This window comes from Aulonocara sp. 'chitande type north' Nkhata Bay, linkage group LG20 (assembly GCF_057382095.1).
Source record: "Aulonocara sp. 'chitande type north' Nkhata Bay isolate Kocher_YH1m ecotype deep benthic linkage group LG20, A_spYH_male_GT1.1, whole genome shotgun sequence".
NCBI classification, from domain to species: domain Eukaryota; kingdom Metazoa; phylum Chordata; class Actinopteri; order Cichliformes; family Cichlidae; genus Aulonocara; species Aulonocara sp. 'chitande type north' Nkhata Bay.
The window spans coordinates 26710503-26728862 of NC_141363.1; the positions used below are offsets into that span (position 1 = coordinate 26710503).

At 41.5% G+C, this 18360-nt stretch overlaps 1 protein-coding gene across 1 annotated transcript in view; it reads left to right on the forward strand.

The window, feature by feature from the left end:
- LOC147305772 (monocarboxylate transporter 1-like) overlaps nucleotides 1–18360 on the forward strand; it is a 32184-nt gene that overhangs the window by 12049 nt on the left and 1775 nt on the right. Inside the window, exons 2-4 of the mRNA XM_086278697.1 lie at nucleotides 5139–5470; nucleotides 17212–17355; nucleotides 17462–18256. Coding sequence (XP_086134823.1) covers nucleotides 5254–5470; nucleotides 17212–17355; nucleotides 17462–18256 — 1156 coding nt within the window. The 5' untranslated portion in view covers nucleotides 5139–5253. The remainder of the gene's footprint in view (nucleotides 1–5138; nucleotides 5471–17211; nucleotides 17356–17461; nucleotides 18257–18360) is intronic.

Sequence of the window (18360 nt, forward strand, 5' to 3'; positions counted from 1 at the left end):
CCCGCTGAGTTTCAGAAACTCCCATGTGTCTGCATAATGGCGCACGTGGAGGTCATGTCTAGCCATATAATATCTCAAAAGGTCACATTATTTTTATGCAGGTAAAACTGGATGGAGATGACCTCAGTGTCATCCCTTCCTTTTCAGGAATGGTGACACATGCTCATTGCACAGACCACTTTTAGTATGAGTAGTAACACAATAGGTCTGTTAAACCCATATGATGAAATACACCGCGTGTTGGCACTCTGCAAAGTGCAGACCAACTGGGATGTGGTAAGCTCTCTCAACCTACCTGCTGGTCTTCCTCCTGGGTGCTTGAATACTTGAAATGGTGCTGAAGCATACTTGCTATACACGTGTATCGGCAACCAGCTCGCGTGTTTATTCATAAGCGCAGGGTTCTCGCCAGTGGACTTGAAGCCCAGCTGGAACTTGAATACCTGCAGCAAAATCTTTTCCTATAAGCAATGACTTTGCATAGAAGGCCTGCTGTATTTCAAAGGCAGTGGGCCCAATTATCTGTCATAAGTGCACTTCATAGGTAGCAAAACAAAATTCAACTTTATTTACACAATAGCAGTCTCTTCCTAATTTCCTTAGGAATTAATGAAGTATTCTGATTCAAGGTGATTTATATTGTAAGATGGACCTTACAATAATACAGAGAAAAGCCAAACAATTAAACGTGTTTTGAGCCAGCACTTGGTGACAGTGGGAAGGAAAAACTTTTTTTTTTTTTAAACAGGAAGAAATCTTGTACTGCAGAGTAGGGCTGCCACGATTAGTCGACTAGTCACGATTACGTCGACTATCAAAATCGTCGACGACTGATTTAATAGTCGACGCCTCGTTTGAAGCTTTGTAAGATCCCAAAAGACGCAGGAATAAGTAGCAGGATTTAAGGGTGTAATAACGGACTGAAACAGAAGATGGCAGCACTGCATGTACAAGGATGCCAGCTGCCGTTAAACCCCGAAGAAGAAGAAGCAGTGTCCCAGAATTCATAGCGCAGCCCAGCTCAGTTTCCAACAATGGCGGCAGCTAGTTAGTTTTAATATTACTCTTATTACTCTTTCTGGGTCACAAAATAAACGTTTAGCATATTTTCAGGCGGGAATGTAGCTGTGTAAACCTCAAATATCTGCTCAGTTTATCAAGACACCACATATTTTCAAAAGCGCTCTGACGTTTTCGGAGACGTCTGTTACCCACTAGCTCGATGGCTAGCCGGGGGCAAGGCTCACTAGAGCCGTGAGAACACCGGACTCTGGGCAAATCGTTTTCAAACCCACCGCCGTCTTTCGCTACTCAGGTTAAACATGATATATAAGTCACTTAGATAACTTAAAAATGTTATTGTTCGGCTTTTTTTTAGTATTTTATTTGTTCCTGAGTAAATCGGTTTGGCTGAGATTAAAGTTTTTACACAGCTGAATAAATGTCAAGCAGACGGCTGATTATCAGAAGTGTGAGATGCTCGAGAGTTTACTCCGGTGTCCTGTTATATTTTAGATAGCAAGGAGTTTATTAAACCTCACCGAAACAATCTGCAGATTTCATTAAAATGTAATAAACTATCATCTTGTCTTTATTTTTAGTTAGCACCTTAAACACTTAAAGGTGTTTGTGCTAATGATAGTTATATAAGAGCAGATGCTGCTGGTGCAATAAGTTGTACATCCAATGGATGCATGATCTGATTAGTCGACTAATCACAAAAATAATCGGTGACTAGTCGACTATCAAAATAATCGTTTGTGGCAGCCCTACTGCAGAGCTCTGTTACATTTGCGTAGTTGGCTAATTACTAGCCTATTGCTGTTAAATGTTGTCAGTCGTTAAAGTGGCTCTAAAGCAGTTGAATTTTGAAGAACAAAGACTGAGTCACATTACTATGATGCAGGCTGATAATTGTCTTTTATTCACTCTGTGTGCTGAATGTGAACAAGGTTCTCACCGGCTTTCTCTCTTGATGGGAATTGTCGTACGTCTGCTCCTTTCAATTTTATCAACTCCCTCAACCACAGGTTGTACTAGTTGGAGTAGTGAGGGTGAATTGCCACTAGCTGCCACTTTCCCATATGACAGCAGCAGCTCTTGGTACATTGTAATTAGGTTAGAGCAGGGGTAGGCAACTCCAGGCCTCGAGTGCCGGTGTCCTGCAGGTTTTAGATTGCACCCTGGGTTAACACACCTGAATCAAATGATTAGTTCATTACCAGGCCTCTGGAGAGCTTCAAGAAATGCTGAGGCGTCACTTAGCCCTTTAAATCAGCTGTGATGGATCATGGACAAATCTAAAACCTCCAGGACACTGGCACTCGAGGCCTGGAGTTGCCTACCCCTGGGTTAGAGGAAAGTAATGGCAACATGAACACTGAAGTGAGTAGGTTTACCCATAAATTGGTACATCTTTACCCAGGGCCTTTTGTGAATCCCAGCCCGATTTTATGGAAATGATCTGGCTCATAAGCTCCAAAATGACAAAACCCGACTTTTATAAAAAATACAAGTTAAAATCTAGGAATAAATTGCAGTGAAAGTAACAGTTAGGAGTGATTCAATATGCCTTAATCAGTCCTTCATAGGGTCTGAACTCTGAGCTTATGGAGCCTTAGACTACCAATACAAGAGGCATGAACTTTAGGACAAGATTTAGGCTACGTTCATACTGCAGGTCTTAATGCTCAATTCCAATTTTTTGATCAAATCTGATTCTTTCTTTTTTTTTTCTTTTTTTTGTCTGCTTGTTCACTCTACAAATAAAATGCAACAGCAAACGCGCTCTAGTGTGAACCCTCAAAGCGGCCGCATGCGCAAAAGAAGACGTCACACACAACGCGCTCTGTTTAGACCCAGACCAAACAGCATTGTTTGACTGATGGACCTTGGAGAAACTGAAAGCTCATTATAAAAGCCAAATAAGCAAAAAAAAAAAGCAAAACAACCAGATTCAGGGCTTTAATACTTCAGTCTGTGGTCTTAGATTTGATTAACAATCAGAGCTGCAAGCAGTCATGTTCGTGTGTATGTATGTGTTGTGGTGAACATGTGTTCAAAGTTCAAATGACACGAGTCTGTGCTTTAAATTTGGCTGATGCAGTCTTTAGCCTAGTAACTTAGTTCCCTTCTGTCCAACACAGGCAGAGGTAATGGCTGCACAAGTTTCAGCATGTGAGAGAAGAGTGAACAGTGAGAGCTGTGGGGATGTGGTGTGAGCATGGGGCTGGGTTAACCAGTCACTCTACATCTGTAATGATTGGTGGAGCATGGTTGTTTACAACATGATCAAGGCTAAATGCTGTGTTGGAGAACTTCACTCCTGGCTGTTCATTTCTTACTGAAAGACTGGCTGGATGCTCTTGAAGTTTCCCAGAACACAGTCCTCTTATTCAGTGCACTAAAAATTGGTTTAAGTGATTTGAGTGGGAGCTTCTCTATGACTCTGCTTTAAATAGCATCAGTATAGAGCTATAGTGTCCCTTCAGTCTATTTTTGGTTAATAAAGGTGTGTTCTAAAGTCCATTTAAGGTAAAGCAAAACCAAACAGTAGCAGAGATGATGTCAGAGCCAGCTATAAATAGCTCAGTTGTCTGTGTGTGACCTAAATTGGAAAGGGGACATTTAGATGGTTGCATTCATAGAAGCAGATCAGGAATTTCCAGCTGTAAATGTGCCAAACACTTAATGAAAACCTTACAGTGAGTTTAACAGGAAACATGACAGCTATCTGGGTTGCAAGCTGCTTTGGACGAGCAGGTTTTGAGATGTGATTGAAGCGAACAGTAATTCTTTTGGGGCTGCTGGTTATTTTTTTTATTTTTTTTTTACACTCAGTTCACTAAATAGCTTCTGTGTTTGGCTTTCTCTGCCATGAAATGAGTCTGATGCAACAACTTTTTTTTTTTTTTTTAATTTTTAAATAAAGGTTGTTACGTTTCCGATTTCTTCCATTTCAAAGGGAGGAGTGTTTCTCAAGAACTGAACACGAACAGGAATGTTTTAAATGGCACAGTTACCGGGCAATTGAGTTTCATCAGAAGAGAAATAAGATAAGAGCTTCATGATTCCTGCTTGCTGTCTGTGCAAGTGGACATTAAGCACTTCACCTAGAAAGGCTAATTTACATCATGGAGCAGGGAATAGATTGAACCTCTCTTCTTAATTTCTGTGCAAAACATAAACTCTGACTGTAGGGAGACCAACAAAGAACAGGCCAAAGCTAACTACTTACGCCATCTTATCTTAGATAACAATAAAACGGAGTACGCCACACCCTGGCCTTGTTCATTGTTTTTTTAAAACTTGGTTTTCACCAGTTGATCAATGGTCCTTCAGGTCTTGAATTTCGACATGACTAATGATTGCCAGCTGAGCTGTTGGCGTTTCATCAGACCCAATGGTGCCAACGTTTATAATGCTGTGGAATTTTATATCGATAAAGTAATTCACCAGGTCACCAAATGGCAACATGTATGAAGACATTTGGCGTTTACCTTTGTACCCAATTAAAACGATGGCTGAGAAAGAATAAAACGTTGGCAGGTGTTCTTTGGGAATTGAGAATGTCATATATCGGGGCTTCAAAAGGGTGGTGGCTTTGGCATGATGTCCCCTGATCTATCCATCTGTCCATTAGGCTGTCAGTCGACTGGCTTGCGAGTCCCTTGGCCTTAGAGTATTAATTTTCATTCTGAAGCTTCAGTTGCAGGTTTCTAGCATCATACACCCCTGCGGCACTTTTGTGTCTTACTGGCACAACTCAGCTAAGATGTGTTGTTAGTCACACCAGCACTCTTCCTGCTATGACGAGCAGGGTTTTTCCTGGCTGAGAAATCCACCTTTGGGGGACGACCCTGCATACACGTGTGGTTGCAGTATCCTTGGTGACTTTTAATTCCTTTTGAGGAAGACCAGATCACCTGAGATTTGTCAGAATATTAAAAGTTTTAAAAATAGTAAATGTCTTTGTATTAGTATGACAGGTCTAGTATTATGAAGACTGTACTTTGATTTGGTGCCTTGTAAGTGGGAGTAATTTAGATAAATTCTGAGGAATTTTCTGTATCGCAATCACCTTGTTGCACAATCTTTCTGGATTTTAACACACTCCCTGCTCTTCGCTTCCTTCACAGGTACAGCTTCTACTTCCAGTTTGTGCTGCATCCTCTAATCCTGTGACGCTCCGCTGTCCTCCAGGAACAGCCTTAAACACAATTTCCATCGTCATCCCAGTTGTCGTGAGCAGATATGCCTGCAGCAGTGGGCGGGCCAGTAGGGTACACCCCTCCTGAGGGTGGCTGGGGTTGGGTGGTGGTGTTGGGGGCCTTCATCTCCATTGGCTTCTCCTACGCCTTCCCCAAATCCATCACTGTGTTCTTCAAAGACATTGAGGTCATCTTTGATGCCACACCAAGTCAAGTGTCCTGGATCTCCTCCATCATGCTGGCTGTCATGTATGCAGGAGGTGAGTGACCAGCCGTCAACATCAACAACTAAAACCTTGACGTGTCCTTAAGAATTTTATTTATTTATTTTTAAATTGGTTTGTTGTCAGGTGTTATACAAATGCACAAAGATGTTTGTTTTTAGACCTTTTTATTGTGGCCACTAAACCAGAATTAAGCAGAAAAGTGTTGTTAACGCTTTAAGATAAGAAGCTGAAACTAAGGTTGTAATTTTAATTTTAGAATCAAAAACTACTAAATTGATTTTTGTTCAATCAATTATCACCTTAATTGATAGTCATGAGCATTAAATCCACATTTTGGACATTCCTTCCATTCTTCCTTACAGAACCACTCCTAATATAATGGTCATGGTCAAAGACGTTAGAGGAATGACTTCTGTGATAAACCCAGTCAGCCAAACTTACTGCACAGCTTCCGAAACACTGAGCGCTTACTTTTAATAACCTGCTGCAAGAAAAAGTCTTCCTGTATGCTTTAGTTATGTTCAGCTGTAGCCAATGGCGTGTCCAGCGGGGTGGCCTGGGGGGGCACAGGCCACCCCCCAAACCAGACTGGCCACCCCAGGTGCCACCCCAAAGGCAAAACAATAAAATTCAATCAAATATCAAATGTCCGATTATGTTTTCACGGTGACGCTCAGATATCCGAGTGTAAGTGAATGCAGCATCGCTTCTGCGCTATGCGCATCACGTTAGCAAAGGTAGGAGAGCCAAGCGCAAAAGATGGCACTGCAGGAAACAATTTTTCGGTGAAAGAAAATGAAGACAGAATAAATGTCCCGGTCAGTAATATTAAGTTTGTTGAGTTTAGTAAACTTCGGTGAAATTAGAATACCAAGGAAAAAAATAACACTTAAAGAATTATTGCAGCTGTGGAATATTTCAGACAGTATGCTACTGAGGGCAGCTAACATAAGAGTTATGAGTTATAAGATGTAATCTAAGTCGTAACATTGCTGTATGGAGCTGCAGATTTGGTTGCAGGTTAACATAGCTGGACTGGCCATCGGGATTATTTGACTTATTTTTTATTTTTTTTGTAACGGCATGAACAATGAGAGGTGGTGGATTGGCCAGATGCAGGTCGATGTGTAGAAATAACTCCGTTGTTTGGTGGTGGCTATGACGGGGCTTCCACAGAGGCAACAGGTGGATGAGGGAAGGGGAGGCAGGAGGAGAGCCCCGAAGCAGCCACCAGTCCGAGTGTCAGGTGAACTGAACTTCAGGTAAGAAGTTATGAGCTGCAGTCTATCTGGGTCAGATATAAACCAAGTTTAGGTGGAGTTTATTTTCATGTTGCTGACTTTTTACTGTCAGTTGCAATAACTCATACTGCGTTCTAGCCAGTTTGACGGAGTTTTTATACAGCTGGGTGGGTGCTATGATGTTACTGATAGTGAACTTTATTTTATTCATAAGGTTAGTTAGTAGAGTTGCCAACGGCTCCTTAAAAAAATGGAATGGTCCCTCATTCAGAGAAAATATTACACGTTTCGTATTGAGCTGAGAAGAGACGCAGTTTGTCCCGGACTTTAGCTAGAATGGAAAAAGACACAAAGCTGGATTTATTCTGTCTTTATGCTGCACAGCTGCCTCTTCTTCTCTCATTCTCTCCCCCTCCCTCTCCTGTTGCTACTTCAATCATGAAACTGATCAATGATCAGCTGATCAGCTTTTCTCTCTTGTTTATCGCCCACTTTGCGCCAGAAAGAGGAAACCAGCAGACGTCGCGCTAAACAACAGCAGCACGTTTAAGCTTGATCAGCTGTTGTTAGAATGTATTTAATATTAATTTCTAGTATCAGCTGATGTTTGCTGGAGCCACAGCTGTAAAGCTGCTGGTCATGATGTCTGTTTAGATATGTGGTGAGAGGGAAACATGAAGATGAAACCAGGAGATGTCCTTACTGAATCATCAGAGCTGAACAGGTGATGGAGAAACAGGTTTACCTTTTAGGTGACATGAATGAGTTGAAGGGAAGTTATGAACTGTTTCTGAGAGACAAATAACACCAGGATCCTTTTTTTATGTAGCTGACAGCTGGTAACTGTGCAGGGGCGGGTCTAGCAAAGTTTTTCCAGGGGGCCAGGTAGGGCATTAACAGGGAAAGGTGGGCACAAAGAAATACTTTTCTTTCTTATTCTCATTTAAAATACCTAGTTTTTATTAAATAATTATCTAAATCTTACAACCAAAGTTTTTATCTGACGTAAAATGTATAGAAATCATACATATACCAACAAGACTGTACATCACTGTCACAACAGGGTTTGTTTTCAGTCAAAGTCTTTATGGCTTTAATACCTGGTGGGTCGGTCTGTAGTAAAAATGCCCAATTTTTTTTGTCCCAGTCCAGCCCTGCAGGTTAATACTGGCAGTGTCACCATGCCAGCTGACTGTATTTTATCATCAGCCAGTGTTGTTCTTTATACATCAATATTACCAAAGTTTACCATAAGGCAGCATAGAAAGTATTTACTTGCTTTCAGGTTTTATTCAAATGTTAGTCTTTTCAGTTGTTTCCCCACTTTTTTCCTGTTTCAAAATCAAACACCAGTTTGTGAGAAGATTATCTTCTTTTTTTAAACAGGCAGATAAAGTTTTACATTGGAACTGGCTAATTTGTCAATTGTTTGTTACAGATGTTCGTATTTTAATTTTCAAAAATGTTTTTGCCCAAAACATATGTGCAGTATATGTCAGTAAAAATACTATGCAAATATTGCTGTCCTTGAATGCTGAGTAAACACTGACAAAGCACTGATTGTATCTCTTGTACTTTATCAACGCAGTATCTAAAAACTTTGCACTGTAGTGGTTAAAATCTCATTCTAATAAGAGTTAAAAGTGCATTTGGTTATTAGGTTTATAGGGTTATTGAATTATGGTTAAGGGTTGGTAGAATTTTTTTTTTTAAACATTATCTGCCAATTAAATCTGCCACCCTTCTCCAAATCTGTGCCCCTACCTGGCCCCCCCAACAAAAATTTTCTAGACACGCCACTGGCTGTAGCTTCCTGAAGTGTTACTCGAGGATGCTACACTAATATACAACACACCTCCACACCTGGTGTTGCAAAGACTGGATTGCTTTGTGTTTATAGAAACACGTCCTTGTATCAGGTGCAAATGTTATGTTTTTGTGTAAACAGCAGAAATGGTGCTAATCAGATATGATTTGAACTCATGTCCTGGAGCTCAGTTAAATCTTTCATTCTAGTTTAGAGTTTATCATTTTAAACATTTGATGTACTTCCTATTATCCTTTAATTATGAGCCATTAACCTAATATGCATGCAGCACGGCCTCAAAAACGGGGCTTCCCCTTTCCCCCTTTTTATGCCATTCCACCGTTGGAACAAGTCACTCATTTCAGCTACCAGGAAAAGTCTGTCACTACCTGACAGAAGAACAAAACTGCAGCTGAGGTTTTAGTTTCCTGAAAGACTTCATATCTGATGGCAGGCAGACTGAGATAGTCAAACCAATATGTCAAGTTGACTACAATTTGCAGTCAACATTTAATTACATAGTTTATTAAGATAGACCTATATAACTTGGCTCTAATGGGGCTTCATCTGGATGACCCTGTAGTGTCCTGGCTTTGAGGCAGAGCAAGGGATGCTGGCAGTGAAACAGAATTATTGGAGCACTTTATTTTTATTTAATCTGTCATTGTTGGTTTAAACATTTATTGGCGCTTTCTTGGTTCTGCCTCTGTCTTTCGCCCAAAGTAAACATGCTCTCCATCCGTTACCACTCAAACTCTGAGTCATTCACAGCTTGAATAGCCCTCACTGAGCACTCAATGGGTGCCTTTGCATTTAAAAGAAAAAGGAAATCCAGCAGATGTTTGTTCTACTGTAACCCATTCAAAACCTAATGGAAAAAGAACACATTGTATTAATGACTGAATTCACCTCTCTCATAAGGGTTCATGCTGTGGTTTACTGGGTAAACGTAGGGATTACAATGGGCGATACATAAGCTTAGTGTAAATAAAATGAACTGAACAGCTCATAATACAAAAGAAATCTACGTGTATTTCAACATATCTGAAATTTTTCATTGCAAAGTTTTAACTGACTCTTTCATGAGGCTGTGAAAGTGCACTTTTGAAATGGGAGTTTCAAAGGTGACACTCGTATAGCTTTTTAAAAATCAGGATAATACCATCGATTTTAACACTTGACTCCAACATAAAGCCAGGATTTTCCAAATTCTGGCTTATAAAAATCTTCTGTGGGCTGTGTATTGGTGAAACTTCCACTTAAGCTGGAAAAAGCAGTAACATGCACACGGAAGTACCCCTTGCATCACGTGACCTCATTTGGGTTATAAGTACGTGTTGATGACAATGGCTGGAGTTGGCGCTCTCCACTGGATTGCCCAGATGTTAATGTGGTGTTTGTTTATCTTATTTGGGGTCTAATTCTGGCTGAGATGTCTTAAGGCCATCAGTGACGCTAACTAGTGATATGAAAAGTACGTTTAACTCTTCAGCTGCATTTCCTAAAGCTGACAAAGGTTCAGTTGGCATGTATGAGGCTCATCTGCACAAACTCACTACTTTAGTTGAAAAGAACTAATTTCTAAAATAAACCCAGAAACGCAGCTTTACTTGACGTTAACATGAACATGCACTGAGTATCGACACTGGCTAGATGTCTTGGTGGCTCGTTGCTTGCTAAACTCAACACTTTGTACAAAAATCAAGTTTGTGCTTGTTGAATAATCAGGGAACAAATCTGGTCATCAGAATAGTCATCTCAAGCTGCCTCTAAGCTGTGTATTCTTATAGCTCAGTGCTGCTTGGAGAGATTTTGCTAATTGCATGTTTAGATACATGTGTGTTTGAAATGAATGTGCCACCCATACTGCTGAGCAGTTCGAGATTTGTTTTTGGCTGCAGAGGAATCACCTTGAACTTCACAAGTCTTTGTAAATCTGAAAAGATGGACGTTACAGCAGTGTTATTTCTGGTAGTGTCTTCTGTCTCTTCTAGTTAGGCACCTCTGTCACTGCTGGGAATAGAGCTTTAAATTTAGGTATCCTGAAGTTGTCAGGACTAGAGGGTAGGGTAAGAACAATGTCCCATCAGGCCTGGCAGAAAGGGAAATCTGCAGAGCTGCTTTCTAGGACTTCCTCGACTGTCACGCATGTAAGAACACGATTGTCAGATGTGATCAGATTGTCTGATCTTTAACATACTAGGTCCAGGTTTACTACTAGCAAGTCCTGCTGCATGTTCTGTCCAGGCATCTTCATCATTTAAAGCACTCAGAGTATTTCCAGTAAATGCATCTTTAATGGGCTGTTTCCTGCTATCCTGTGAAAAAAGTCCTTGTACAAACACGACTAAACTATGAGTCTGCTCATTGGAAAGCAGCCTCCCCTTGGGCTTAATTACATATACATGAGATTGTTGAGACATATTTACAAAAAGACAGAAGTGGATTTTCAGGTTGGGCGGGATTTTCAGATCGAATTTCTTTGCTTTTCTTCTAAAGACAAAGTCGGAGAGACAGATAAAGAAGGACCTAAGTGTATTCACTCTCTCACACACATACACACACACACACACACACACACACACACACACACACACACACACACACACACACACAGTCTGTGTTCGTTAGTACTTCATATTGCTGAGCTGTGTGCCAGTCTGCACTCTCTTTCTGCAGGTTAAGACTTTTATAAAACTACCGAGGGAGGAAATGATGGGAGGAGTGAAATTGCACAACAGGAGCCAGCTGGTGAAATGTATTCCCCCAAATATTGAAATGTTCCTCCTTTCTTGCTTCACAATTCACAGATCACCAGTTCCTGGAGTCGTTGTACTAAATGAGAGGAGCTGAAAGACTGTAGGTTTAGGTTACCGCAACCATTTTACTCACCGACTGGTTTACACATGAGGCAAGGCACGTACACACACCGGCTTCCACAAAAGGAGGAGGGGAAAAACCACACCACACACGAGTCATGCACAACGTCACTGAAAGCTGAGTAACAGTGTGAACAAATAAATGCGCAGGATGTTTTGTACGTAGGTAAGAGTGAGACAATCATAAAGGGAGACTATTTAACACCCGCAAACTTCCCTTTTAACCAGAAACCAAAGACGAGTCAAGCATCACGTACTGAAATTAAAACCACCAACATATTCTAAGTGATTCCCTCAAAGTTGTCATTTGGCAGTAGAAAGTAATATTTCAGCAGCCGGCCACAAGTTTAGCCAAAAGTGTTGGAATATTTGTGTTTAACAGGGAACAGGATCCAAGACTTAGTGTTTACGAAAAATGAAGAATTAGTGTATGTAATGTAATGTTGTGTACCAGCAAGTGTATAACTCAGGATCAGATGCATTAAAACAAAAGAATAGTCATTTTTTGCTGTGTTCCAGCAGCAGATCGGTTTAACATGGTGTAAAAGGAGCAGCTGTATTAAAGCATTAGGCAAAATGCAGGTGAGTTTCACTTGCATTCTGCCCTACTGCTTTCAAAGTCACACCATGTGGTGCATAAAAAGGTCACAGCTGCTGACAGAATGATGGCAAAAGGCCAGGCATTGGTTAAAACGGGTTTGTTTTGTATTAAACTGTCTGATGTAATGTTTTTTTTTCCAGGCTTAGATTTACACATGCAAAAAACAGTCAGTCCATGTACAACAAGGGGCAATTAATCCAGAGACGGGAAACTCTGAATGCAATTACAGGTCATTCTTCAGCTCTGGTTAAACATCTTTGGGTTTACTTGATGTACTATTGGTGCATTTTAAACATACCAACAACAAAGTAGTACAAATGACTTCATATCTTTGAGAATCTTCTCACAAAGATCATTATTTGACCCAGAAACTGCCATTTAACCACTGACTCCTCACTAGTTTGTATGTTACACCAGTAGAGCTGTTTTTGGCCATAGACCACACCCAAACACTGTAGTGTACTTAGGTTAGGAGAGGTCATGTGGTCACTGAGCTGGAAGCTTGAGCTGGACTGTCCTCTCTCAGTGAATGACGCTATAGGTTTTTCATTAAACCTCTTATTGGGATATAATTTTTATTGAAACTTGTCTCTAGCAGTTATATAAATAAGAGCATGTAAAATAAGTGGGTTGAACTTGGCACCCTGCTCACACTGAAATCTGGTCCATCTCGGTTTGTTTTAAAAGGGTCAGTTTTTACCCAAACTCAGTTTTGTTCCTTCAGCCGAAAGGAAAACGTGATCGAAGGTCCCAGACGAGATGAATGTGACTTTCGCGGTCGTGAGTGAAGAGGTTTTTTTTTTTGTTTGTTTGTTTGTTTTGTTTTTAAATCTTTTGTAAAACTTTCCATATTTCCCTTGTCAGGAATAAAGATTTCAGAGAGCCATGATTAGTTTTACTCATGAAAACATTGCTAATAACCCCCGCTCTTCCTGGTGTTCACACTCGCTATGTGATGCTTTGAGGGCATTTTTAGTGTGAAGGTCAGATAGACTTAGTCAAAACATCTTTAATCATAGCTGTGAAATAATCTTTCCTGACATTGAACCCCACTAATGTGTGTGTGTGTGGGGTTTGTTTTGGGGTTTTTTCTTCCCAGAAACCACACGAAATACCCTCTTTGTAAATGCAGTAAACAGATTTGCATTGATTTAGCAGTAGCTTTGGGAGATTTGGCTGTTTGAGCAATGTCAATAGCCCTGTGTACACCAGCTCTTTATGTCTGATTGACTCAGTCTAAATGGGATCCTGTTCTTTTGTTAAATGCTTAAAAGTTCAACCCACATCTTTCCCAAGGTTTGTACTTTCTCATACATGATTTCTTTTGCCTGGTGCTTTAAAGAAAGTAGAGCATGGAATTAAAGGCTAGTTAAGAAAGCAGAAAAGTTGTCTTTCTGGGAGGAACTGTTATAAGTGGCGATGTGCACGATGAGTTCTTGTTGTAAAGTTGTTTTTCAACTGGAACTGTTACTGAGGTTACAGACCTCATGTATTAAACGATATGAAAGGCTTCAGATAAAACTCTGCACAAAATGAAAATTTGAGAGGATGAAGGGAAATCAAACACGATGCTTACAGAGCCTTAGTTTTTGTGTTCTCATTCTGTGTATCAGTATTCTCTCATAAAAGAATACCGTGAGGTTCACGCAGAAGCATCTGTTTCTATGAAGAAGTGCTCTTTGTAGAGCTGTAGAATTGGGTCCCTTTAAAGAAAGCCATCTGATTTTTATAAAAACAACAAATGCATATATTAATACAGGAAAAGTTTGCATACAATTGTTTGGCAGAAGCAGTTTGGGAAACCCAGGCAAGAGGATTATTGATCCTGATTTTTGTAATCCTTACAGCTTTAGACGTGTAGCGGAGCTGCAAGCAAAAACACGTTCGCTAACTTTGTCGTCAGGAATTCCAGGATTTTAGGTGGCGGGGTGGGGAAAGGGGGCTTTTTATGTGGCCCGTGTGTAATTCCGGTCACAAACCTCATGATGAGTAGGCGCACGGATACAGGACGTCTCTTTCTGACTTATCTTGTGATCTAAGGACTTTTCTGAGTCAGTAGGAGGAAAAAGAGCCTGTGTCTGAAGAAGGGATGAGTGGGAATTGGTGCTTATTGTGCTGCACTAAGAGCAGAGGCTCTTTAGTGTCTTGATGTTTTAGAGCAAAAAGAGTTTGAAGTTCACTTTTGGTCACCAAACACAAACAATGTTTTATTGTCCATTTTTATTCCTGTTGACACTGCTGGCAATTTGTTTTGTTTTTCTCTTGCATTCATTCATATTGGCTTCCAGTGTTAGAAAATGAGTGTTTTTCTGTTACAAACCCTGCTGTGCTGTGGCTTCGGATGAGCATTGAACAATGAGTGATAAAATATGCACTGAAACGGCAGTTTCATTGCCAGATTGTCTGTATATTTTTAGCTTTGGCCTAGAGTAGTTTTGCATGAGTCAGTGTCATAAATAAAACCGATTTAGCTTATAGTGAGCTTTGGAGCAACTCCTCAGTTCTTCTTCTGCCTGAATCAAGTTGTTGTAGATGTTTTGAATGTGATGGTCATACTGAGCTTTAAAACAATTTATTTATTTTAAAAAAAAAGGATTCATTTAATGCAGGCCAGATGGAGGGACGTTGATTTGTGAGTAATGTGGCTGGTGGAGAAATGTGATGCAGTAGAACTGTTGGGGCAAATCCAATCAGCTGTTTCTTCTGCAGTTTTCTTTTTGCCACGGAGTCTGATCAGTCGTTGTTTAATGAAACAAATGAAATTAAGACATGCTAGCCCTCTGTTATTGGGATGCTTTTATTTAAATAAATCTAGTCCTGGACTGAAGCAGAAGGGTCGGTGCTAAAATTAGATGCTTGCACACCTGACTGCTCTCTGCTTGTGGATGCTGTGTCAGAGTGGAGATGAGGACAAGTCTTTGTGGTGTCACAGGGAGAAAGGGAGCAAATGAAGGAGGGGGAGAAGGGATCATTTATATAATATCTGAGAACACTGCTCTCTGTGCTTTGCCAGCAAACACTGTCAGGAGTTGTTTATGTGCAGCCTGTGTGCTGAGGGTTTGTACTTATTCCTGTCTTTGTGCAGTTTCACTTCAGTTTACCGTGAAGCTCCAACAAGCTCTGACAGCAGGCACAAGTCTTTGTTTTAAGCACAGCACGACTTTACCCGTTTGACTCGAACGTGGAAACCCACCACCCTGAACATGGCAGCCTGCCCAGCTTGGGCTTTGTGCCAGCCGGTCAGACCCTCAGTCGGGGACAGACACAACACAGAAGCGAGCTGTCCGAGACAGAGGTATTTAGACGGTGCATGAGTAAGTGCTCGTGCAGCCAGAGCGCCCTCGGTCTTTGTGGCCTTCTGCCCAGTTTGAAGGGCAAAGCCACCGTGGTCTACGTGAAGGACCCAGGCCGAGTGAAATGGAAATGGCTGCTGGCTAAGTGCACTTGAGTCTTTGAGTCTTCTAAAATCATGAATATTTAAAGACTCTATTTTTGTCCTCCTCTCTCTGTCCTCTTGGAGCTTATTGTTGGACATGATTACAAATTATTTATTGATGACTGCAGGATTTCAAAAATATTGCTGTGGAACACGTTGTGATAAATGTCTGGTTGGGAAGCTGTGGAGTCACCTTAGGTTCCCTATTGATGAGCCATGACTATCCTGATGTTTATCCCTAATCAGCCGTGACGGCTGTCTTTCAGTGTCCGTCCCTCCTTAGGAAGGAGGAGCCAACCAGCTCCTTTGGGGTTGAAAAAGCTCACTGTCCTTGTGTTAGTCAGCCTCACAGATGTAAAGGATGTGCTGGTTTTGAAACCAAGATGCACCACTTTGACCGTGCAGCTTTCAGAAATGTCTTATCTTAACTTCAGGGAGCTAATACCAGAATTAAGTTAACTAATGCTGTAGCTGAAGTGTGAGGGGAAACGACTGAGTCATGGTTGGTACATAAGGGTCGACTTAAATGCACCTCTCACACCTTTAATAATGAAATGAACCCAAGGGAAAACGCACAAGTGGCGAAACTGCACTTTAGTCTTCACTGGGAGTCAGACCAGATGTGAGTGGAAACTTGGAAATGTTTCTAATTTGTAATTGGTCACCATTAATCTTATCTTTCTCCTGACTTGTGTAAACCCCAAAGATATTTGGTTTACATTATAGAAAACAAAATGCTGTACGAGCAGTAACTGTAGGCTCATGTGCAGGCCTTCAGTTTGTATTCGTATCCAGCAGAGCCAGTGTTCACTGTCAGCCTGGATCCATGTGAAGGCCCATTCATAGCGAGCCTGGCAGGCAGGCGGAGACACGTGGGCCTCCTCTGCCTGGCTCCCTTCTCCTCCTCCTCACCCATTTCTTTCCCGTCTCACTCCTTCCTCCCCTCTTTCTCTAGTGAACATCTTATAACTCTTGCTGTTATGCAAGCATTGTCCCAGTTTTTCATTTGTGCTGTCATAGCACCACCTGTTGGTGAATCTGCTCTCCAGTCTGTCTGTAATTCTTAAGGTCTTAAAAGCATTGAATCCATGTCTGTAAGATGCCCTAAATTTAATTTACACATTTTTTTTTGAGTATTTACTCTTTGATGGTGTAGATGTGGCATAAACTTGAGACGCATGTTTGAGTGGGTGGTGTTACCAGAGGCAGTCCGTCACGCAGTTATTAAAAGTAGTATTTCATGTCAGGAGCTCAACAAATATAAATTAGATTAACTTCTGCCAATTATCTGGCTTCTGGTCATTCTAATTGATTTAAAGGGGATTTAATCGTATTAAACACGAGTTAAAATATCAGTAAACAGATTTTCAGTTTCCTGCTGGTTTTTATCATGAAATGGTTTCAAGTTGTTTTCAGTGCGGCATAAAAAGGTGGAATTCCTAATAATCCTAATAGCAACTCAAGGAGACATCTTAAGTACCTCATTTTATTTAAACCAAAGATTAAATCTCATGTATGTATAAATAAATAAAAGAAGGAAAATACCGTAGTTAGTTCTGACATGGTAGAAGAAAAGAAAATTTGTACTTAAGCTCAAAAACTGGGTGGAATTAAACTGGCACGGATCAAAAAGTGTATATTCTTCTTCTTTGGTGAAAAATGGGAAATTGCTGAACCAGCTTGTTAGTCCTCCCTGCTGTGCTGGCTGCAAAATATTGGCCACAGATGTACTTTAAATATTTAACTCTGTTCTTCTATCACTCTACTTGGTGATGGTTCTCTTTCTTACCGTTCTCTTGTTCCTCTCCAGGTCCAATCAGCAGCATCCTCGTGAATAAATTCGGCAGCCGACCGATCATCATCCTCGGCGGTTGTCTGTCAGGGTCTGGTCTGGTTGCAGCTTCTTTTTGCAACACGGTGCAGCAGCTGTACTTCTTCATTGGAGTAATTGGAGGTTTGTTTTTCATCAGTTTTCTTGAGTAAATCCTCAAAATGACACTTTCTTTTGATGGCTGAGTTTTGTTTTCTTGTTAATGTTGTTTCTGTGCCCTCGTTTCCAGGTTTGGGTCTGGCCTTCAACTTGAATCCGGCGCTCACTATGATCGGTAAATACTTCTACAAGCGCCGGCCCATCGCCAACGGCATCGCCATGGCGGGCAGCCCCGTGTTTCTGTCGACCTTGGCTCCCTTCAACTCCTGGCTGTACGATGAGTTTGGGTGGAGAGGCAGCTTCCTCATCCTCGGTGGACTCCTGCTCAACTGCTGCGTGGCCGGCTCGCTAATGCGTCCCATCGGCCCCAAACCTCAGCCACCCAAAGTGGAGGCGGTGGAAGCAGGGCAGCCTCAGCCCAAGAGGACGGTGCTGCAGAAAATCAACTCCTTCATCGACTTGACGCTCTTCAAGCACCGCGGCTTCCTGCTCTACCTGCTGGGCAACTTCGTCATGTTCTTTGGTCTCTTTTCTCCGCTCGTCTTCCTCTCCAATTACGCCAAGAGTAAGGACATCAGCAAAGAAAAGGCGGCCTTCCTTCTGTCAGTGCTGGCGTTCATCGACATGTTTGCTCGGCCCTCAATGGGCTTTCTGGCGAACACCAAATGGGTCCGGCCCAGGATCCAGTACTACTTTGCTGCATCCGTCCTGTACAACGGTGTGTGTCACGTGCTGGCGCCGATTTCAAAAGACTACTCGGGATTTGTGGTCTACGCTATCTTCTTTGGCTTTGGTTTTGGCTGGCTGAGTTCTGTGCTGTTTGAGACGCTGATGGACCTGGTGGGGGCTCAGAGGTTTTCTTCAGCTGTGGGTTTGGTCACCATCGTGGAGTGTGGGCCGGTGCTGTTGGGCCCACCACTGACAGGTAAGACATCCCAGGGAGAGGGAGGGTGGAGATTTGGGCTGTTATAAAACTTGATGTCAAAGATTATCGGTGTAATAATTGTTAAAATGTTGACGCAGATCATA